The 24,963-nt window shown below is 38.4% G+C and overlaps 1 protein-coding gene across 1 annotated transcript in view; it reads left to right on the forward strand.

Moving 5' to 3' along the window:
• Nucleotides 1-23,687, forward strand: part of KCND2 (potassium voltage-gated channel subfamily D member 2) — a 552,914-nt gene extending 529,227 nt beyond the window's left edge. Inside the window, exons 2-6 of the mRNA XM_025291404.3 lie at nucleotides 4,934-5,096; nucleotides 16,248-16,343; nucleotides 17,745-17,837; nucleotides 21,337-21,584; nucleotides 23,468-23,687. Of these exons, the coding sequence (XP_025147189.3) occupies nucleotides 4,934-5,096; nucleotides 16,248-16,343; nucleotides 17,745-17,837; nucleotides 21,337-21,584; nucleotides 23,468-23,645 (778 nt within the window). The 3' untranslated portion in view covers nucleotides 23,646-23,687. The remainder of the gene's footprint in view (nucleotides 1-4,933; nucleotides 5,097-16,247; nucleotides 16,344-17,744; nucleotides 17,838-21,336; nucleotides 21,585-23,467) is intronic.
• The last annotated feature ends 1,276 nt before the right edge of the window (nucleotides 23,688-24,963 follow it).

Below are 24,963 nucleotides of genomic sequence, written 5' to 3' on the forward strand. Positions count from 1 at the left end.
AATGCATGAAAGTGAAAAGTGAAAGTGAAGTCGCTCAGTCCTGTCTGACTTAGCGACCCCATGGACTGCAGCCTACCAGGCTCCTCCATCCATGGGGTTTTCCAGGCAAGAGTACTGGAGTGGGGTGCCATTGCCTTCTCTGAAATTATAATCTCTATTTATATTCAAAAAGGATTTGCAGTGATTATTTTTCTAGATGAATCCCAGGCACCTCATCAAAAATTTCTTTCCCATGGAAACCTGCTTTATCAATTGGCCCAGCATCTCTTTGACTGAATCCCGTAGAATCTATTTTCTCCCTTCTTTTAGGTGCAGCCTTTCTGATAGCATGATTACCCCCACCCCATCACCACCATCAGCTGCCAACTGAGTTTACTAATCCCCACTCTTCTTAACATCTTACTGAGCTTTGGGTTCAGTCAGCCCTTTATTTTTTCTAATAATCACAAGTATGCTGGCCTTGCCTGCAGGATGATATAATGAGCCTAAAATTTTAAAAACTAGTTATGAAACAGTAATTTTAAAAAATCTCAGAGAGGCAGGAAAAAGTATATGATGGATTCATTTAGTTATTTTACTTATATTTTTAAAGGTTTACTTTAATTACATGGACTTACTCTGTATCTTCTCTGGCTATAACAAATAGTTGGGTTTTTATTTACTTTCTCTTCTGAGAGACTTTTGAGATCTTAATTGCTAAACATTAAAATCAAATCTCTGTTTTGAAAAGCTGCTTTTATGTATACATGTACATATGAAGGGGATGTGTGTTAAAGACTTCTTCAGAGCCCACGCACAGTCAGTGCAAAAGGAAAGAAGATATTTATAAACCATGGCTGGGTACTCAATGTGATCTGTGGCAAACATGGTATAAAAAGTTGATCTTCCACTGATATATCCTTATGGCAAGAAAGACCCCAAGCCTTTTATGCTCACCATCTACATTCGTTTAGTTTTGATTGTTTCCTCACTAACATCATTTTCAGATTCTGATTTAGCTTCCCTGATGGACTATGGAAAGAGGTCCTGTTTCACATGGATGCAGCCTGTTTCAAGTTCTTGGGCTGGGTTGTTTTGTTTTGTTTTAATGTAAATCAATTTTGTCATATTGATGCCAAAACTGTGTAGGAATTTCAGTTACAGAGATTTAGCTCAACTACTGATCAAATACGGACAAGAGTGAATCACTGGGCCTTCAAAGCAAAAGACCAGAGCCTGGAATAGGGTCAGCAAATGTGGTGCTGGTTAGTACAGCCTGTGGTCACTCTCAGCAGCCTGTCCTGAGCCAGTTCTGCAATTTCCATCTCCGCGTGTATTTGTGTTAGTCACTCAGTCGTGTCCGACTCTTTGCAATCCATGGACTGTAGCCCCTCAGACTCCTCCATCCATGGAATTCTCAGGGAAGAATAATGGAATGGGTTGCCATTCCCTTCTCCAAGGTATGATTAAACCCAGGTCTCCTGCATTGCAGGCAGATTCTTTATCATCTGAGCTACCATATTGACATGCTGCTGCTGCTGCTAAGTCACTTCAGTCGTGTCCGACTATGTGCGACCCCAGAGACGGCAGCCCACCAGGCTCCCCCGTCCCTGGGATTCTCCAGGCAAGAACACTGGAGTGGGTTGCCATTTCCTTCTCCAATGCATAAAAGGAAAAGTCAAAGTGAAGTTGCTCGGTCGTGTCCGACTCTATGCAACCCCATGGACTGCAGCCTACCAGGCTCCTCCGTCCATGGGATTTTCCAGGCGAGAGTACTGGAGTGGGTTGCCATTGCCATATTGACATATAAATGTCCAAAAAACAGTGTTAATTAGAATGACGTGTCCTAGAGCACTCTTCAAGTTAGAGTATCCCCAAGTACTCCCAAATTCCTTGAGTCTGGATTCCAATATCTGTGCCTTGTTTCTAAGGACTAAACTCTCAGTGCACTGAGCACCCTAAAGCCCTGAAGCGAGCAGGGAGTAGTTGCCACTTCAAAGGTGCAGCGGGTAACTTCTGCAATGCTGTAACAGATCTCCTTCTTGAAACTAATAGAATGTTTTGTGTCACTTATATCTCAATAAAACTGCGTATATTAAATCGATAGGTTGTACACCTGAAACTAATATAGTGTTGCATATAACCTGAAAGTGAAAGTGAATCAAAGTCAGTCAGTCATGTCTGACTATTTGCAACCCCATGGACTGTAGCCTGCCAGTCTCCTCCAGCCATGGGCTTTTCCAGGCAAGAATACTGGAGTGGGTTGCCATTTCCTTCTCCAGGGGATTTTCCCAACCCAGGGTTTGAACCCATGTCTCCCTCATTGCAGGCAGACTCTTTACCATCTTTAGCCACCAAAGAATCACTAATACCAGGCGTATCACCTATATTTCAATAAAAAAAAACCAACTCCTCCTTGTCCCCTTCCCCAAAAATGAACTCTTAGAAGAACTCTGTATCAATAAGGTAGTGAAAACATATTCATTTAAGTAATATTTAGGAAGAACTTTCTGTGTGCTAGTGAGATACAAAATAGAATAAGTGCAGTTCATCAAGGTTATAATCTCATGTCAGCAGAGTATGTGGGGAGCCAAGGAAATTGTTTCACATTAACAAATTAGAAAGTTTCATGTGTTAATAAGTCCTTTAAAGGTAATCAAATGAGACTATGTTTTAGGGAAAGACTTGGGTGAAAAAATAATACCGCTATGGGGAATGTGGCCAGAAAATAACTTCTGGAAGGGAGACATTTAAGTCTCAACCTGCATAATGATGATCTAGGGGCTTCCCATGTGATAGGAAGTCAGATGGTCAATGTGGCTGGAAGACGGGGAGCTGGATGGAAGACAGTGTGAAATATAGCCGGAAACTAACTGAAGGATGTAGGCCTTTGGAGACAAAAGTAAGAACCTGAGTTTATTCTAGTTTCAAGTTTATTAGAAGGTTTAAATAAAGTAGCAGTAGCCCAAACTCCATTTTTAAAGCCATAACCCTCACTGCTATGGTGGTGTGAATTGTAACTTGTAATGGGGCAAATGTAGAAAAGAGAATTCAAGTGAGAAGTGGTATCCCTGGCTCTGGTTGAGGAAAGAGACCCAAATGGAATATAATTTGGTTTGGTCAGAGTCAACAAGGCTAGCTGAGTAGTGAGATGCTTGGACTGAGGATAGGGTGGCTTTTTCAGTGTTGATATGAGCAACTGGGTGGTTTGTGGTTCCATTTAACTAGAAATGGTAGATTTCAAGAGGAACAGATTTGAAGAGGCTAGAGGAAGCTAGGGAGAAGGCAATGGCACCCCACTCCAGTACTCTTGCCTAGAAAATCCCAGGATGGAGGAGCTTGGTAAGCTGCAGTCCATGGGATTGCTAAGAGTTGGACACGACTGAGCTACTTCACTTTCACTTTTCACTTTCATGCATTGGAGAAGGAAATGGCAACCCACTCCAGTGTTCTTGCCTGGAGAATCCCAGGGACGGGGAAGCCTGGTGGGCTGCCATCTATGGGGTCGCACATAGTCGGACACGACTGAAGCGACTTAGCAGCAGCAGCAGCAGCAGAGGAAGCTAGGGAAATAAGAGTTCCTTTTTGGCTAATTTAAGCCTTAATGAGCTCTTAAACATCTAGTGGTAGGAATAATCAGAGCAGAAATGACTGAAGAGGTGAGTCTGATTTTCAAGACCAACATCAGCGATATCAATGTAAATTAGTGTGTCAGTAGCATAGACAACAAATATGATTCCAGGAAATCCTGGAATCTGCCTGCAATGCAGAAGATCCCAGTTCAATTCCTGGATCAGGAAGGGATAGGTTACCCATTCCAGTATTCTGGCCTGGAGAATTCCATGGACTGTATAGTCCATGGGGTCACAAAGAGTTGGACCCAACTGAGTGACTTTCACTTTCAAAGTACAGATAGTTCAAGCTATGGGATTGGATAAAATCACATAGGAAGAGGGTTAATACTGAGATGATAAGAGCCTGAGACTGACATTACTCTAAGATTTAGAAATCAGATAAAAGAAAAGGAGGAGCCAGAAAAGAAGATGGAAAAGTAGCAGCCAATGAGGTAGAAGGTCACTAAGGGAATGTGCTAACCCTGAAGACGATAGAAAGTATTTTAACTAAAGAGAAAACCAATCAAACATAAATAAGAGATTAAGTAAGATAATCATGGAGAAATGGCCATTATTTCATAAATGAAGATTAATGGGACCTTGGAGAGTTCAAGTTTTTAAGACATTATATCTGATGAAAGGAATGTGATGTACCACTTTTTCTATTTAAATTTCATAACCACTCCATTGTAGAAAAAAAAATTAAGTGGAAAAGAGTGTTATCTAGACTATAACATTCAGCATGGAAATAGTGACCATAAATAAATGTAAAGAACAATGCCATGTAATGTAAAGGACAAATCAAATAGCTCTCATTACATCATCTGGCTTAAAATATTTTAAGAATTTAAAATAAATTTCTAATTTATTATAAATTAAAGCAATTTCTAAATGTTAGAATCCACTTCTGCAAGGTCAAAAGGTAATTTTTATATTCAGATATTCATAATGTCTGGATTATTGAAGTCTTAAACCATGTATGTTTTAGCCATGAAGTACAGATGCGTGCATGCCTGCTAAGTCGCTTCAGTCTTGTCTGCTTCTTTGTGACCTGATGGACTGTAACCTGCCAGCCTCCTCTGTCCATGGGATTTCCAGGCAAGCATACTGGAGTGATTGCCATGTCCTCCTCCAGGGGATCTTCACGACCCAGGGATTGCACCCATGTCTCTTATGTCTCCTGCATTGGCAGGCAGGTTCTTTACCACTATTACCACCTAGGAAGCATGAAGTAGAGATAGATTGGTCCAAAAAATCACTTGACTGGAAGCTAAAAACTATTTGTAGAAGATGGAAATAACTTTCTGTTACTTAAAACAATTTTTTTTTTCTATTCCAAGGTATGGTGACATGGTACCGAAAACCATAGCAGGGAAGATTTTTGGTTCCATCTGTTCACTGAGTGGAGTCTTGGTCATCGCTCTACCCGTCCCAGTGATTGTATCCAACTTCAGTCGGATCTACCACCAGAATCAACGAGCAGACAAACGAAGAGCGCAAAAGGTGAGTATTCAGTTCTGTGCAACCATGATTTAGCATCTCCCACTCTGTAAAGTGAGCTTTAAAAATCCCTTACTGGCTATTCAGTGTTCTGGTTTGGGTCGATAGTTGCATCAGTCAGCACAAGCTAAATTATACTACAGTAAAAAAGAAGCTTAATATCTTAGTGACTTAAAGACAAGAAGTATTTCTTAATTATGCTATAGATTACTCTGGTGAGAGAAACTCCATCTTAACAATGTACATCTGCAGTCATCAAGCAGAGGTCAAAGGACATGATGTATCACAGCCTGACCCAAAAACTTCCTCTTGGAAGTGGGCCAAGTCACTTCCATCTCTATTGTATTAACCCAAGTAAGTCGCTTGGTCACGTGTAACTTTAGAACTGGCAGAACAAGATAATCCTACTATGCAACCACAGACGAGAAGAAAGGAATATTTGGTGAATAGCACTAATGACAACAGTAAAACCAATGATAAATTCTTGGCAAATTTTATTAGAATCAGATTTGTAGATCTGATTCATTTAGTCTCTGTCCATCAGAGATCCAGCTGGTTCCAGTAGACTGGGGCTATTAAAGGGCACCCAAATATGTCTCAGATGTCCAGCATAGTTGACACAGGAAGTAGGAGAAATCCGATCAGTAGTAGCTGAGTCTTATTTTTGGCCCAGCACTTTACTGTTTCTCTGAACTTCACATCAATGACCTCATTCATCTCAGAAGAAACAGGTTGCATATGCATCTGTGAAATGGAGAAAACAACACCTACCTCACAATAAGATTAAGATTATATGCAAATGTATATAAATCTATATAAGCATAATATAATGCTATTTATTGGTGGCTTCCCATGTGTGAGGTATTGGCTAGATGTTTTAAAAATCATGTAGTCTTCATAACAAGTCTAGGAGTTACTTACTATCACTATTTGTACTCATAGATGAGAATTCTAAACTACCCAAAATTTGAGAAATTCCAAGATTACATACCTTACAAATTGGAAATCTCTCATTCAATCCAAGGCACCTGGCTCCCAGGTTCATAGATACCTCCCAAAAAAAGTTAACGAAAGGTGAGCACATATCCTCTCCCCATTCTTTGTTAAAATAATCACCTTGAGAGTCAGAGCCCTTGTTGCTTAGAAATAATTATGGAAATCTTTTATAGTTTCCTCAAGGCTATGGAGCTAGATTTCCAGGATTCTTCATGGATAGTGTATCATGTCCTTTAAGAATAGATTTGTTTTTTAAAAATATCCATAAACTGTGACTAAAGTGGATGCACAATCTAGATAGTGTGGTGTAACTATAAAATATCATGAGAGATTCTCATGCAGTTTGTAACTAGCTTTGTAGGTAATTCTAGAACAAGGTTTTACATATGTTTTTAGACAGTGTTGATGCCTTTAATAAAATAAAACGTATACTTTATACTTCATACAGTATACAGTATTGTTGTTGTTGTTGTTTAGCCACTAAGTCATGTCTGCCTCTTGCAACACCATGGACTGTAGCCTGCCAGGCTTTTCTATCCATGGCATTTCTCTGAAAAGAATACTGGAGTGGGTTGCCATTTCCTTCTCCAGGGAATCATCCTGACCCCACAGAATGGAACCTGTGTCTCCTGCATTGTCAGGTGGATTCTTTACCACTGAGCCACCAGGGAAGCCCCATATAAAGTATAAAAATCTCATATAAAGTAACTCTTTGGAAAGTGCAAGTTAATCAGTGTGGCCACACAGCATGTTGTCCGGAGAATTTGTTTTTATCCATTGTCAGAGATCTGCTTTCTTTAGCAAGAATCACTCTTTCTGCCTTGTACTTTCTTCCTTTACAGAGTCCCCCATTTTTTGGACAAGCATCTAGTCTTTAGTTATTGTAGAGAATGATGACAAATAAAACTGGCAATCCAATAAACAAGGAGGCGTAGAAAAAGGTACCCTCTTGGGCAATTGTAGTAGAAAAAGGTACCCTCTTGGGCAATTGTAGTCTCCTGTGGGGCACACTGTTCACAAGCAGAGATGGAGAAATTTTGTCCACAGTCAGCCTCCATCATGCCTTGTCACATACCACAGCTTTGTCTCTGCTCACACACTACAATCCCTCTCCTGGACACACAAGTGCATTGTTTAAAATAACAGAAGTCTGGGCTTCCCTGGTGGTTCAGTGGTAAAGAGTCCCCCAGCCAATGCAGGAAGATCCCACATGCTATGCAGCAACTAAGCCCGTGCGCCACAACTACTGAGCCCAGGAGCCGCAACTATTGAAGCCCGGGTGTCTTAGAGCCCGTGCTCAGCAACAAGAGAAGCCACCACAATGAGAAGCCCCAGAACTGCAACCAGAGAGTAGCCCCCACTCTCCGCAATTATAGAAAAGCCCACATGCAGCAACAAAGACCCAGAACAGCTAAAAATAAATGAATAAATAAAAATTATTTAAAAACAATAATAGAAATCCTGCAAAAGCTTAGCTCTCCAGCATCCATCCATCTCCCTTCTAGAAATTGCTTCTTTAGTATGAGCTATCTATCATTCATCTTCTGTACACCAAAAAAAGAGCTACCTGCATGAAAACTGTAGGAAATACAAATCTGATTTTCAAATAAACCAACATTCAAAATATATGTATTTTTTAAATTGTCATCTGCAACAAGCAAATCGATAAAGAAAATCTTAGAATATTTGAGAAGCTTTTCTATCTAAATAAATTTAAAATGCATAAATAAATATGGTATTTAAAAAGAACACTAAATTGAAAAGTATGTTGTATGAATTTTTTAATCTTTAAAGTATCTCTATATTCTAAGTTTCTGCCATAATGAGTGAATTTTACATACTGTAACTACTAGAATAATTGGCTTAATAAAGTCAAATATAATAACTTAAAGTGACAAGATCAGTAAATAGTCTGTGACCAATAAACTGAACATAGTTATCCAAGAAAGAAAGATGAATATGGAACTAAATAAGTCACCAAAGGATATTTTCTATTTTCCTTCCCAAGAAATGTCTTAAAAAATAATAAACATTTATTAGGCTAAAATAAATTAGATTTATCTGAAACTGGGTGATTTGACAAATATCAAAGTTATGCAGAAATAACCAGCTAAATTAAGTCAAGTAAGATGTCCATTCAGTAAAAAGTAGCAGTCAAGCTGAATAATAAATAACAAAATGCTTTTGAGGTCAAAATTTTTTATATGTAATCCCACTGCCAGCACCAAGCTCAAGCAAAAACTTATACAAAATAAAAAATAGGTATGCAAACAATACTGTACTCAAAGTTTTAACCACTTTGTGGAGGGTTTAAGTAAAAAATGAGAATCTTGCATACCTGCACTTGCCATTTTCAATTACAATAGCAAATGTTCAGTATCTCAAGAGAAATCCTCTTCTACACACACACACCCCAGGATAGAATGACAGAATATGAAGAGACACTTAATCTCTTTTCTTACTCTCTTCAGATTTCTGAATCTTACAGTCCTAGGTCCTGCATTCTCAGTGAAACCTTCTCTTAGCAGTCATTTCTCTCTTTCTCCCAAATCTTATGTCACTTGCTATCTCTAGTCTCCATTTGACAGTTCTGTTTGACTCTTTTTTTTAATTAATTTATTTTTTATTGATGGATAATTGCTTTGCAAAATTTTGGTTGTTTTCTGTCAAACCTCAACATGAATCAGCCATCAGTTCAGTCAGTTCAGTCGCTCAGTCGTGTCCAACTCTTTGCAACCCCATGAATCGCAGCACGCCAGGCCTCCCTGTCTATCACCAACCCCCGGAGTTCACTCAAACTCACGTCCATTGAGTCGGTGATGCCATCCAGCCATCTCATCCTCTGTCGTCCCCTTTTCCTCCTACCCCCAATCCCTCCCAGCATCAGAGTCTTTTCCAATGAGTCAACTCTTCGCATGAGGTGGCCAAAGTACTGGAGTTTCAGCTTTAGCATCATTCCTTCCAAAGAACACCCAGGGCTGATCTCCTTCAGAATGGACTGGTTGGATCTCCTTGCAGAATCAGCCATAGGTATACACATATCCCCTCCCTTTTGAACTTCCCTCCCATCTCCTTCCCCATCCTGCCCCTCTAGGTTGATACAGAGCCCCAGTTTGAGTTTCCTTAGCCATACAGCAAATTCCTTTTGGCTATCTATTTCACATATGGCAGTATAAGTTTCCATGTTACTCTTTCCATACATCTCACTTTATTTTTGACTTTTATCTTTTCATGAATAGTATCTTCCTATGGAAAAGAAATGCAAAAAAGCAAAATGGCTGTCTGGGGAGGCCTTACAAATAGCTGTGAAAAGAAGAGAAGCGAAAAGCAAAGGAGAAAAAGAAAGATATAAACATCTGAATGCAGAATTCCAAAGAATAGCAAGAAGAGATAAGAAAGCCTTCTTCAGCGATCAATGCAAAGAAATAGAGGAAAACAACAGAATGGGAAAGACTAGAGATCTCTTCAAGAAAATCAGAGATACCAAAGGAACATTTCATGCAAAGATGGGCTCGATAAAGGACAGAAATGGTATGGATCTAACAGAAGCAGAAGATATTAAGAAGAGATGGCAAGAATACACAGAAGAACTGTACAAAAACGATCTTCATGACCCAGATAATCACGATGGTGTGATCACTGACCTAGAGCCAGACATCCTGGAGTGTGAAGTCAAATGGGCCTTAGAAAGCATCACTACGAACAAAGCTAGTGGAGGTGATGGAATTCCAGTTGAGCTATTCCAAATCCTGAAAGATGATGCTGTGAAAGTGCTGCACTCAATATGCCAGCAAATTTGGAAAACTCAGCAGTGGCCACAGTTCTGGAGAAGGTCAGTATTCATTCCAATCCCAAAGAAAGGCAATGCCAAAGAATGCTCAAACTACCGCACAATTGCACTCATCTCACACGCTAGTAAAGTCATGCTGAAAATTCTCCAAGCCAGGCTTCAGCAATATGTGAACCGTGAACTTCCTGATGTTCAAACTGGTTTTAGAAAAGGCAGAGGAACCAGAGATCAAATTGCCAACATCTGCTGGATCATGGAAAAAGCAAGAGAGTTCCAGAAAAACATCTATTTCTGCTTTATTGACTTTGCCAAAGCCTTTGACTGTGTGGATCACAATCAACTGTGGAAAATTCTGAAAGAGATGGGAATACCAGACCACCTGATCTGCCTCTTGAGAAATTTGTATGCAGGTCAGGAAGCAACAGTTAGAACTGGACATGGAACAACAGACTGGTTCCAAATAGGAAAAGGAGTACGTCAAGGCTGTATATTGTCACCCTGTTTATTTAACTTATATGCAGAGAACATCATGAGAAACGCTGGACTGGAAGAAACACAAGCTGGAATCAAGATTGCCGGGAGAAATATCAATAACCTCAGATATGCAGATGACACCACCCTTATGGCAGAAAGTGAAGAGGAACTAAAAAGCCTCTTGATGAAGGTGAAAGTGGAGAGTGAAAAAGTTGGCTTAAAGCTCAACATTCAGAAAATGAAGATCATGGCATCCGGTCCCATCACTTCATGGGAAATAGATGGGGAAACAGTGTCAGACTTTGTTTTTCTGGGCTCCAAAATCACTGCAGATGGTGACTGCAGCCATGAAATTAAAAGACGCTTACTCCTTGGGAGGAAAGTTATGACCAACCTAGATAGCATATTCAAAAGCAGAGACATTACTTTGCCAACAAAGGTTCGTCTAGTCAAGGCTATGGTTTTTCCTGTGGTCATGTATGGATGTGAGAGCTGGACTGTGAAGAAGGCTGAGCGCCGAAGAATTGATGCTTTTGAACTGTGGTGTTGGAGAAGACTCTTGAGAGTCCCTTGGACTGCAGGAATGAGATGGCTGGATGGCATTACTGACTCAATGGACATGAGTCTGAGTGAACTCCGGGAGTTGGTGATGGACAGGGAGGCCTGGCATGCAGCAATTTTGGGGTCACAAAGAGTCGGACATGACTGAGTGACTGATCTGATCTGAGCCAAAGTTTAATATGTCTTGAGAGCAGGTACCATGTCTTGCATTGTGATGCCTTATACTTATTTCCATTTATCAATCTACTGTTTCTGATCTTCTGGTTGAAGGCTAGCGTTCAACAGACATTTAGCATGGTGCTCCACAAGACTGAGTAAACCAATTAACTTGTAGTATTGTATGTAGTAAACCAAAAGAAAAGTCATGAATGAAACTGGTTCTTTTTCTAACACAGTACCTGTCTTAGTAAAATGGCTATTCAGTCACTAAAACTCAACTGTTTCTTTTTTCCTCAACTTAGAACTACTTCTGCAGTAGTGGTTTCTGTAACATGTAGGTTTTCTGTTATGGAAAATATGTCATTTTCCTTTGTCGGAGTGTATCTTTGAGTAGTGTATGTGTCTCATTTATGAAAGAAAGTAATACTTCTTAATACTAAGGCTAAATGCTTGGAGAATGACATCAGATCAGATCAGATCAGTTGCTCAGTCATGTCCAACTCTTTGCAACCCCATGAATCGCAGCACACCAGGCCTCCCTGTCCATCACCAACTCCAGGAGTTCACCCAGACTCACGTCCATCGAGTCAGCATCCAGCCATCTCATCTTCTGTCGTCCCCTTCGCCTCTTGCCCCCAATCCCTCCCAGCATCAGAGTCTTTTCCAATGAGTCAACTCTTCACATGAGGTAGCCAAAGTACTGGAGTTTCAGCTTCAGCATCATTCCTTCCAAAGAAATCCCAGGGCTGATCTCCTTCAGAATGGACTGGTTGGATCTCCTTGCAGTCCAAGGGACTCTCAAGAGTCTTCTCCAACACCACAGTTCAAAAGCATCAATTCTTCGGCGCTCAGCCTTCTTCACAGTCCAACTCTCACATCCATACATGACCACAGGAAAAACCATAGCCTTGACTAGACGAACCTTTGTTGGCAAAGTAATGTCTCTGCTTTTGAATATGCCATCTAGGTTGGTCATAACTTTCCTCCCAAGGAGTAAGCGTCTTTTAATTTCATGGCTGCAGTCACCATCTGCAGTGATTTTGGAGCCCAGAAAAACAAAGTCTGACACTGTTTCCCCATCTATTTCCCATGAAGTGATGGGACCGGATGCCATGATCTTCATTTTCTGAATGTTGAGCTTTAAGCCAACTTTTTCACTCTCCACTTTCACCTTCATCAAGAGGCTTTTTAGTTCCTCTTCACTTTCTGCCATAAGGGTGGTGTCATCTGCATATCTGAGGTTATTGATATTTCTCCCGGCAATCTTGATTCCAGCTTGTGTTTCTTCCAGTCCAGCGTTTCTCATGATGTTCTCTGCATATAAGTTAAATAAACAGGGTGACAATATACAGCCTTGACGTACTCCTTTTCCTATTTGGAACCAGTCTGTTGTTCCATGTCCAGTTCTAACTGTTGCTTCCTGACCTGCATACAAATTTCTCAAGAGGCAGATCAGGTGGTCTGGTATTCCCATCTCTTTCAGAATTTTCCACAGTTGATTGTGATCCACACAGTCAAAGGCTTTGGCAAAGTCAATAAAGCAGAAATAGATGTTTTTCTGGAACTCTCTTGCTTTTTCCATGATCCAGCAGATGTTGGCAATTTGATCTCTGGTTCCTCTGCCTTTTCTAAAACCAGTTTGAACATCAGGAAGTTCACGGTTCACATATTGCTGAAGCCTGGCTTGGAGAATTTTCAGCATGACTTTACTAGCGTGTGAGATGAGTGCAATTGTGCGGTAGTTTGAGCATTCTTTGGCATTGCCTTTCTTTGGGATTGGAATGAATACTGACCTTCTCCAGAACTGTGGCCACTGCTGAGTTTTCCAAATTTGCTGGCATATTGAGTGCAGCACTTTCACAGCATCATCTTTCAGGATTTGGAATAGCTCAACTGGAATTCCATCACCTCCACTAGCTTTGTTCGTAGTGATGCTTTCTAAGGCCCATTTGACTTCACACTCCAGGATGTCTGGCTCTAGGTCAGTGATCACACCATCGTGATTATCTGGGTCATGAAGATCATTTTTGTACAGTTCTTCTGTGTATTCTTGCCATCTCTTCTTAATATCTTCTGCTTCTGTTAGGTCCATACCATTTCTGTCCTTTATCGAGCCCATCTTTGCATGAAATGTTCCTTTGGTATCTCTGATTTTCTTGAAGAGATCTCTAGTCTTTCCCATTCTGTTGTTTTCCTCTATTTCTTTGCATTGATCGCTGAAGAAGGCTTTCTTATCTCTTCTTGCTATTCTTTGGAATTCTGCATTCAGATGTTTATATCTTTCTTTTTCTCCTTTGCTTTTCGCTTCTCTTCTTTTCACAGCTATTTGTAAGGCCTCCCCAGACAGCCATTTTGCTTTTTTGCATTTCTTTTCCACAGGGATGGTCTTGATCCCTGTCTCCTGTACAATGTCACAAACCTCATTCCATAGTTCATCAGGCACTCTATCTATCAGATCTAGGCCCTTACATCTATTTCTCACTTCCACTGTAAAATCATAAGGGATTTGATTTAGGTCATTTCTGAATGGTCTAGAGGTTTTCCCTACTTTCTTCAATTTAAGTCTGAATTTGGCAATAAGGAGTTCATGGTCTGAGCCACAGTCAGCTCCTGGTCTTGTTTTTGCTGACTGTATAGAGCTTCTCCATCTTTGGCTGCAAAGAATATAATCAATCTGATTTTGGAGAATGACATAGGTGAGACTAGTAACTATGACATAGGTGATATAATTACATGCAGTGATTTCAAAAATAAGGGTGGGGAAGTGGAAGGTCAAGGGACGAAGGGAAGCAAAAAAGGCATTGAACATCCTAGGACACCAGTGAGACTTTAGGATTGATGTTTCAACCATAACCCCTTTCTGGAAACCTAATGTATATTTCTATTACTTATTTCTGAATTATTACATCAATTCTAAATCATTTCCAAACATGCTTGTCACTTCCTGTTGTTTTATTGTCTGTCATAAAATCCTGGCTGCACACCACAGCTTTTCAAATTAAACATTTTCTACCTTCCAATTTCATTCTCAAGCATTGTCTCAGTATTTTGAGTCATCTAAACACTGTCATACCAACAAACAGTGAAATTTGTCTAGTTTTTGCATCAATTATAAAATGATCTTTGTACAGAATATTATTTTAACCTGGAATTGGCACACAGGAAGAAGAAATTCACAGAGGAAGAGAGAAGGGGTTAGGTTGAAGCCAGATGCTATCTTAGTGCTATTTTGAGAGCTTCAAACATCTCAGTGTTACTGTCAAATTCTGTGGGTGTTGGTAAAAAGGCACCTTGGTACCACTTTGGAGGGAAGTTTGGTAAAACCTAGCAAACGAAACACATGCACGCATACCCTTTGACCCAGGAATAATTTTACTTCTCAAAATTGCAGATCAGCTCATCATGACGTTCCAAGAAGGCAGCATTGCTGGTAGCAGCAAAAAAAAAAAAAAAAATGCCTTGAAAATTATTGTGATTGGTTTGCTACCTAAAGAATGCTTCATTCCTACAGTGGTATATTATACAAGCATAAATAAATGAGGTGGCTCTATATGTGGAGATATGGGAGGAGTCCAACCTGTACTAAATGAAAACAGTTGCGTGCAGAAGGCTGTGTGGCAAATCATCCCAAATGAATAAAAATGTATGGATGCATACTTATGAATATATATGTATATATATTTACTTTTATTTGCCTAGTGTATTTCTGGTAAATGTCTCTAGAAATTTTGCCAGTAGTTGACTCTGAAGGACAGGAGTAGGTAAGCCCAGAGAGACTTTTGTTTTTCACATACTTTTGTAGTGTCAAAATTTGTATCATGCGGACATGCTCATTTTCCATTTAAAAAATCTAGATCATTAAAATTGTTTTATTAAAAAGAAGATTCTGGGATTAGAGACTGAGATGGTCTCCCTCTGGTTGCTTAGAAAAAGCAAAGGAGTCATTGTAGGGTAATTGTACAAGTTCTTACCCAGGTCATTCCAGTCGCTTCCTGAATACACTTGCTAGACATGTTTCGTATGGACAGAATGGTCACCAAATAGTGCTCCCCAGGAAGCAAAAACCAGACCCTTACCATGAAAGTCTGGGACATATATAGAACAGCAGATTTAAAGTAGAATGAACTATCAAAGTCCAACCAGTAAACAAAGATAAATTAGAGGATTTTTTTTAAGAGAGCCCTTGTTGTTTGGTACAGGGACTTCATTGGCCAATTGAATAAAAATAATTGCAAAAACAAATTTGAAATTCAAGGATGCAGATTCAACTGAATAGTCTTTTTTTTGTTTGTTTGTTTTTAAGAGGGACTGAAGGAAGGAAGGAGACAGGGAGGGAGGAAGGCAAGAAACAGAGAGGAGAAGGGAGGGAAGGAGTGGGGAGGAAAGGAAGAAAGACAGAGAATGGCAGTAGGTTCCTGGAACTTAATTATTAAATTTAAAAAGAACATTAGTTTAAATGAAAAGAAGTTGGCCGCTAGTTTGCTGGGTCTTCATTTCACTAAGTTACTCAGATTGGGATAAGTGAAAATATAAGTAAGACTGCTTTTTTTCTTGGTGCAATTGACCAGAAACAACACTAAAATAACTTGAAATTGAAGTGCAAGTCCCTCAGTCATGTCCGACTCTTTGGGACTCCATGCACTGTCCATGGAATTCTCCAGGCCAGTATAGTGGGGTGGGTAGTCTTTCCCTTCTCCAGGAGATCTTCCCAACCCAGAGATCGAATCCAGGTCTCCCACATTGCGAGCAGATTCTTTTCCAGCTGAGCCACAAGGGAAACCCAAGAATACTGGAGTGGGTATCCTATCCCTTCTGCAGGGGAATTTCCCAACCCAGGGATTGAACCGGGGTCTCCTGCATTGCAAGCAGACTCTTTACCAACTGAGCTATCAGGGAAGCCCTGAAATAACTTAATCTTACTGTAAAACCTTAATTACCTTAATTACCTAAGTTCTTATCTCTAAGCTCCAAAATAAGTCATCAATCTCAGTGATAAATGTTAGCCAAAATCAAACACTCAAATGTTGAAAGTTTGTTTTTCAGTAGTTAATGTGAAAAGCTGGTAAGCTTTTTTAAATATGTGTGCTGACAACAGCATTATATAAGCATGCAATCAGTGTTTTAAGAAAACCAATCATAGATCTTAGGAGGACATTGTTTTTTTGCTCTTACAGAAAGCTAGACTGGCCAGGATCCGGGCAGCCAAAAGCGGAAGTGCAAATGCTTACATGCAGAGCAAACGGAACGGCTTACTCAGTAACCAACTGCAGGTATAGTCAAGAATTTCTCTTCTTTTTTAAAAAAAAAAAAAAAGAATTTCTCTTCTTTTAATGTTCAACTTATTGGTGCAATATTGATTTAGTTCTACTTAACCTTGTAATTTTATTGTGAATAATTATGAAAATGGCTCCAAAACAACAAAAGTGTCATTTGTTAATGTAACCTCGCCCTGTACCATCTTATTGGCTGTAGGCTAGAAGCTGGGATATGTCATACTGCCAGTGAGTCATGATTCCCATTCATGATCGGGCAGAATTTGGCACTATCTCATGTACACATAGGGAAAATTCTCAACAGTTCAAATACCTAGGTTTTTTTACTTCAAACTTAGGTGTGTTCCTTAAAGTTCATTTGGGTGTCAATAGGAGGGGTGATGTGATATCTTGTTTTACAGTAAGTCCCCTATATACCAACAAGCTCCGTTCTGAGAGTGCGTTCATAAGTCCAATGTGTTCATAAGTCCAACAGGGTTAGCCTGGATACCCAACTAACACAATCGCCTGTATAGTACTGTACTTTAATAAGTATATAATCCTTTACACAAATAATAAAAAACAAACACAAAAAATGAAGAAAACATTTTTAATCTTACAGTATAGCTAGCACCTTGAAAAGGTATACTGTACTACGGTAGTACAGTACCAGAGCTGGCACACAGGGACTGCATTGAGTGAACAGGCAAGAGTTTTGACTGGAGGAGGGAGAGGCATGGGAGATGGTAGAGCTAAAGAATCGTCAGTAATAGGAGTTGGAAGGCAAGCTGCAATTTCACTCACACCTGGATTTGATGGCACAAGTTCTGGTTCCTTGCTGGAACCAGATGTACATTTGATTCTTTGAAAGTTCACAACTTGAAGGTTTGTATACAACCAACTTACTGTACTTCTTACTGAAGAGGGAACATCATTCAGTGTTATGAAAGTCACATAGTATGAAATGTAATTTGAGAAACTTAATTTTCACCTTAAAACTTTCTTTTAATATTTAGGATCCCAATCATCTTTACTTGCATAATAGCTTTTGTGTAGGTGAGCATGATGTGGTTTCAGGATTATGTAAGTACTAGGTTAAAAATTATTATCCAAAAATAATGGCTCTCAGACTTTCAAAGGTAGCTGGGAGATGAATGAGTAAAAGAGAATTACATTTTCAATTCAGCGGGGCAAGTCTAAAAGCCAAGACCACTAATTTGATGAAAATGTAAATGATGATTATCAAACTCAAAAGGAACTCTACATTTGATCCTTTTCGGTTTAAAAAAAAAAGTAAAAATAAAGTACTGCCATTTAATCTCAGAAAATAGGCCAGATCTCTCAGTAGAAATATGTAGCTGAGATTCTCATTGTTTGCAAATAAAAGAGAAAGCCCTTCTGTCTTCTCTCTGTTAACAGTCCTCTGAGGATGAGCAGGCCTTTGTTAGCAAATCTGGCTCCAGCTTTGAAACCCAGCACCACCACCTGCTTCACTGCCTAGAAAAAACCACGGTAAGGAAAAGGCAGGACTGCCTGCCCCTGCAACTCAGACAGTAATCCCATTGGTTTCTGTGAATATTTAAGGTTTCCAAGTATGATTGCACTGTCTGCATTACTGCAAAACATACTAATCGTCCCCCCCGCCAAAAAAAATCCACAATAATTGAAATTACTTTGAAAGGCTCTAGTGACATTTCAACATAGAAAGTATTTTATAGACTGATTTAAAATGTTATTAACTTTAGGCTAAAATATCAGTTGAATGTAGATAGAAAGTTGTGTTCTAATAGCTGACTGCAAGTTCTATAAAATATCTTTTCCTGCTTCTTAAAATGCTGATTAAACAGAAAAAAATAATGAAGTTTAAGTGTTCCTGACATCTGGGAAAAGGGAATAGCAATAACAAAATAGAGAATAACTGAAAATAAACGTTTTTTCATTCACAGGTATAATGAACAGATAGACAATAGAAACTATCTATTCTCTTAAGAAAAATGACACATTTAATTACTGGTATACCCCTAGGGCCTGAGGATTGAGTCTGCATTTCTTCCCTTATAAGCTCCCAGTTGGACCTCCTCTTTAACAAAGGCATCTGTTTCTTAGATAGGTTGTCAAAAGGGATCACAGTCTGACCACAGAGCAGAATAAAACTTTCACTGTATTTGAATCAAGTCTGCTTGTCCATTCACCAGAGACACATATTTGTAGTCAATTCTGACATATTGTTCATCCATTTATTCATTTACCTATATAATCTTTCAACCAATATGTATTTCTTGCCTATAATGTGTCAGACAATCAGCCAGACCCAAGATACACCATGAAGTCAGGTATGACCTCTGGCCTACTTGAGCCTCCAGGTTTGGGACAAAATATGGATGTTATTGGAGAAGGACAATAAGCAAGGAAAGAAACAATGAGGCCCCAATGGACTAGGGGCGAAGAAGCGGCAGCCAGAGGGTACAGGATCAGGCAAGGCTTCCTGGAGAAAATTGAGTTGAGACCCACAGGATGATTATGAGTTAGTTAAGCAAAGAGATGAAGGGGCTAAAAGTAGGTGTAAGTACCTGGTGAAGACTGGAACTTGGCCTAAGAGGAAGGAAACGAAATTGATGGGTTGTCAGAAGGAAAGAGGATACTACGGTGCAAGTATTATCGAGTCCAAGTTCACTCTGCTCACTACATGACAGGCCTATAAATTGGAGACGAGGTGTTGAGGCAAGAAATAACAACTTTATTCAGAAAGTCAGCAGACCAAGAAGATGGCCGACTAATGTCTCAAAATAACCATCTTATCAAAGTCTGAATGCCAGGTTCTTTTATAGAACAGAGTGGAAGGAGATGAGGAAGTAAAATAAAAAGGCTATTAATCTTGCAAATATCTCCTGGAATGGTCAGCTTCTGGGAGGGGATATGTTAATTTCTTCCTTCCTGTACCAGATGGACAGGGTCAGGATGTCTCCCTCAACAAAAGCACATTGGTTTAACATTCAGGCAGAGGGGCAGAGTTCCCCAAGTCAGGCCATTATGTATAGACAGTATCCTTTTGTAAACAAAAGCAACAGGAAGCAAAGGTTTAAGAAGTAGATCCAACATGGAGTCAGATTTTGACCTTTCTTATAACACCAGGGAGGAACAGAGGAAGTCAGTGGGCAGATAACCTTGGGTTTTGGTGGCACATAAAGAATTTTGATCTTTATCTCATAATAAATGGAAAAATATTAGAAAGTTTTAAACAAATATTACTGGTTACTGATTATATTAGTATCTTAAATAAAGTTCTATATTAGGATAACTTTGAAAGTTAAATGACAACACTAATCAAATTTATTTATCCTTACCATTTTTTTTCTTTTTCTTTTTCATTTTTTGACTATTTCACCTTTTGTGAAAGTGTTAGTTGCTCAGTCGTGTCCAGCACTTTGTGACCCCATGAACTTGCATTGCAGGCCGATTCTTTACCATCACAGCCACCAGGGAAGCTTTTTAGGGCTATTTTAATAATAAATTATGTAACACTAAATTATTATTAACACTGAACTGAATTACTAATATAGTTTACATGGAGCTACCAACTCCAGAATATGTGGTAACCTGTCACAGAATGGCTTCTTCCCTTCCAATCACTGATGAGATAAATTAGAATGTCATGCCTTATAACTTGTATATTGTGTGTGAAATGTGCATGTAAGAGAAGAAAACAGAGTGTGAACAATCTGTTCCTTTGTAAGCAATAGTTTTTTCTATAAAAATTAATATTTAACATGAAATTCAGTCTTAGATGATCATATTATCCTCTGGACTTTAAATAGAATGTTAAATTTCATTTACTGCAAAATGCTTATCTTAGCAAAGAAGTGGCAAAATGAATAACTAAAGCAATCTATTTCCTATTAGCCAGAAATTTCCTTCCATTGTTTTACTAATATTTTTGGATGAGAGGTGGTTAAGTGAAATTTGGCATGAGCAAAACCTTCCATTATAAGACTATTCCCACCCACACAAAGAAAAAAAAATAATAGTAGTTGAAAACATTCTTAGTAGTTCAAACCAAAAATGTTTTATCCTTTATTTCTGAGGTAAAAGTCTTCCATACACAATTTATGGGCCAATTCTTTATTAAATATTTTAAAATTAAATTTTACACTGTGTTTCTGTATGATGTGCTATGTGAAATGATGTCCATCACTGTTGACTTCTGGGTTATAAGAACATAGGTACAGATCATGGGTCCAGCCAGTAATATATTACAAAGATAAGAATGGAGACCTCAGAAGTTCAGTGTTAACCACTTCTAGGTCAAATATAAAGTAATACATTTTGATAAATATATTTTACTTATTTAATAAGTCAAATTTTTCTATACACTGGGAATTTTAGAGGAGCATCTAAAGAAATGGAAAATGTCTTAGTTATCTCATTTTTCTGATTAAAAAATATTTTCAATCCCATGTGAAAATATTTGCTAATATATAACAGACAATCTTACTTGGAACATTCTATTAAAATAGTCTCTCTATCATAACTTCAGTCTGTCAATTTGTTTAAAAAATAGCATACATGTAAATTTGCACATTCCCTATGGGTTTTATCTATACTCATTTTTGAGGATTTTAATATTTAGTTTATAACTTCCAGATTGTATGTTTAAATTAGTAAATGATATTTCAAATAAAGTTAGTCTATAATGGATGCTAAATCAGCCTGTGTATATCAATCTCAGATTCTAACTGGAAAGATATTATTTTCATACAAACGACAACATGAAGCTTTGCTATTCTAATTATTATGAAAATGGTACTTTTTTTTAATCCATTAGATAGTCTAATGTACTGTGGACATATCTGAGTTCTAAAAAGAAAGCTATTCAAATCTTTTTTTTTTTTTTTAAGGTAAAATGTGATAATATTGTAAGTCAACTATACTTCACTAAAAATAATAAAGAATTTTTTTAAAAGTTAAACTGTGTTTCTGTGCTTTCTCCACATTTCTTACCACTACGAAATAGAATCACGAATTTGTGGATGAACAAGTCTTTGAAGAAAGCTGCATGGAAGTTGCAACAGTTAATCGTCCTTCAAGTCACAGTCCCTCTCTTTCTTCACAACAAGGAATCACCAGCACTTGCTGTTCAAGACGACACAAAAAAACCTTCCGCATTCCAAATGCCAACGTATCGGGAAGCCACCGAGGGAGCGTGCAAGAACTCAGCACGATTCAGATTAGATGTGTGGAGAGAACCCCACTATCTAACAGGTACCTGAGATTAATTTGCGTGCGTCCACACACCTGTGCTGTTTTTAAGAGCACATCTGCACCGGCTGTCATGCTGTTACTTCTGTGGCATCTAAATCCTAGCTCCATGGGTTTAGAATGAGACAAAACTGATCTAAAACAAGTAGGAAAATCTATATTCATGAAAAGGCAAAGGCAGTAGCTAAATCAGTACTAAAAGAGTAGAAAGAAGATAAGAAGGTCAGGCATTCACAAATATATTTCTACCTCTTCAACCTCACAACTTTGTCTTAAGCAGATACCTCTCCACTTAGGAGTCCCCTAAGTAAACATGAATGACCTGAAATTGTAGGCAACACAACCACAAGTGACAAATTAACATTGATATGATTGAAAGGTACTCAATACACACCAAAATATATCCACATAGTCGTTGTCACAGTGAAAAATAAAACTATGCCAGAAGGGTCTTTTGAATCAGTATACAGTTTTGATCATTAAGGTATTTTGGGCCTCAACAAACACAAAAACCAATCCAATACCAAAAAAAAGGTAAGTGAAACGTTCAAATTGTTTACCTCTGGTGAGTTTATGGACAATGTAAGTGTATTTTTCTATTGGCATTTTCCCTTTGCTTCTCTTTATATGCCACTTGTTTTGACCATAATCATGCATGTGTAATAATAAGTAGTACATTTCAACCACGTAAGTCATTAAAAATACTGATTTCTGCCCAAATGATTTTCCTTTGCTCTTCGAATTAAAAAGCTTACCATTTCAGATTAACATTCCATTAATTCAGTCCAACTTCTTTGTTGACATCCAACCATCTTTGGAAAGTCTAGACAAGATTCTGAATTCAGGCTCTGTCGATTTTATGTAATCAGATGTTTCTGGGATCAGAATGTTAAATGTTGGAGCAATGAAGATTTCTGTCTCTAAGATAGTCTACCTGTATGTTGCTTTACATTTATTCCAAAACAAGGTAGGAAATGGAGTAGTGTTCAGAAAAAAAAAAAAATCTTGGGACACAAAAATCTTGTTTCCTATGAAAAAGAATAGTTTAAAGCTCCTATGTCTACACTCCTTATCCTTTTCCCTTACCCCCAACCCCCGCCTCCCCACACAAAGTATATAACTCATTCAAGAATAGCACTGGGGAAAACTTTTAAGTATTGATAATGACTAACTTGAGTTCTTAATGTTTGCTGTCACTAAGTTGAGAGCTTTAAGGGCATCCTGTATCCCAAAGAGACAAGATAGTAAAGTGATTCTGTGGTCCAAAGAATTAAGATATATCCACAGGGTATGTCCCCTTCATTATTATTGTTGTTTAATCACCATGTCGTGTCCAACTCTTTGGCAACCCCACAGACTATAGCCCACCAGGTTCCTCTGTCCATGAGATTTTCCAGGCAGGAATACTGGAGTGGGTTGCCATTTCCTTCTCCAGAGGATCTTCCCAATCCAGGGATCGAACCCACATCTCCTGTATTGGCAAGAGGATTCTTCACCACTAGTACCACCTGGGAGGCCCATCCCTTTCATTATGGTATCTCAGACTTCTCAGAAATCCTGTCTTAAAGAAAACTCTTTTACTTTGCTCAGCCTAGGTTTTCTAAAACTCACCTAATCCTCTTTTTTGCATTCTCAAAGTCGGAAACACTTTGAGAAACACTAATTGAACCACATTGAGCTGGCTTTTTAGACATTTATTTGATGTTAATGCCCTAATGTTCACGTTAATTTATCTTAAGCTTTGGTGTTTCATTTTTCTTAATTATGGTGATTGTTTTTAACCTTTTAAAATGTTACCGATGAACATGAAAACATGTATTCTTTAGTTGTAAGAAAAAAAATTTAAGTAAACAACCTTCTTTCTTAAATCTTTTCTTCCTCATTAGCCGATCCAGTTTAAATGCCAAAATGGAAGAGTGTGTTAAACTGAACTGTGAACAACCTTATGTGACTACAGCAATAATAAGCATCCCAACACCTCCAGTCACCACCCCCGAAGGAGATGACAGGCCAGAGTCTCCTGAGTACTCAGGAGGCAATATCGTCAGAGTGTCTGCTCTGTAAGACAATTGGAATCAGGTTCAAGAGAATTTGAGCACTGGCTGTGGAAAGAGAGTCCCAATGTGGAAGAAAGAAGAAATAATAAACACTCTGCAGATGAAAATGACAAAGCAAGGAGGTTGGTAATGAAACAAACACAAAGCTTTCAAACTTGTGGATGGAAATAAAACCACCAAATGGCATTTCTGGACAGAGTTTGACCTGTTATACAGAGAAATAAAATAGTCTGTGGCCCTTTGACTGTGAATGAGCACAAATGAAATGCCGCCTATTGATGCTTCTTATGACCAGAACTCTTTTTTTAATAAAATAAATCTTTGAACATAATGTTCCAGTTGAATGCAAAACAAAAAATATGGAAAACATTTTGATAAAAATTTTTCCTGTTAAAACCATGAACATTGGCGATGATGAAGATGATTACACATTAAAAAACACAAACACACAACATATTTGTATTGACTGAAGGAAACCATCATAATGCATGCTAGAATTCTTTGGAGCCGTTATCTCAGTTTCCTTATGTTGTCTTCAGAATAGGCATGATAAACTATACTAGTAGAAAGAGGGAATTTCTGTGCACTTACAACAAGCTGATTGTTCATGTTCCATGGTGGGCTGTGCAAATAAACTCCTTTTAGAACTGCAGTATTTCTCACGGGGATGCTCACTAGTACATCTAAAGTGTTCAGATAGTTCAGTATGAATCATTGTTTTACCTTGCACCTAGATACTGTTACAACTGCAATAATTAATTGTACACTTGTTGTATCAGGAATCAGGATATTTTTGTTGTTGTATTTCCAGATCTTCATAGATACATTAAGAGCCACATTCCATAGAAAAACTTCTGGTGTGGCCAGGTTTTAGATAACCTTTTAATCCAAAACCCTTGTGCCATAAACGTTTTTCTGTAATATTGTTTGGTCCACTGTATTCCTGTGACAGTGAATTATTTGTTCCTGTATTTCTATAGCACCTTTCTATTGGGTTTATCATCATCTACTAGACTAACGTTTTGTAGTTCAAAGGAATTTCCTACTTTTGTATTCCCCGACAAATTATCTTATCAGCAGATCACCATCATCTTCAATCCATTTGTCAAGAATTAGGGAAAAAAAGGAGTTGACATCTGTGAATTATCTCTGACTTTTTGCTGTTATGGAAAAGCCCAGCTACTGTATACATCATTGTATGTTTCATGAAAAGAATTAGCTGGGACTAATATCACAGAACCAGTGATCCCAGAATCTCACATGATGTATTATTTATTTTGCTTTAGATCTCAAATACGTTTTGAGAATAATTAACGTGAATTGAA

Source organism: Bubalus bubalis, chromosome 8, assembly GCF_019923935.1.
Source record: "Bubalus bubalis isolate 160015118507 breed Murrah chromosome 8, NDDB_SH_1, whole genome shotgun sequence".
Taxonomy (NCBI): domain Eukaryota; kingdom Metazoa; phylum Chordata; class Mammalia; order Artiodactyla; family Bovidae; genus Bubalus; species Bubalus bubalis.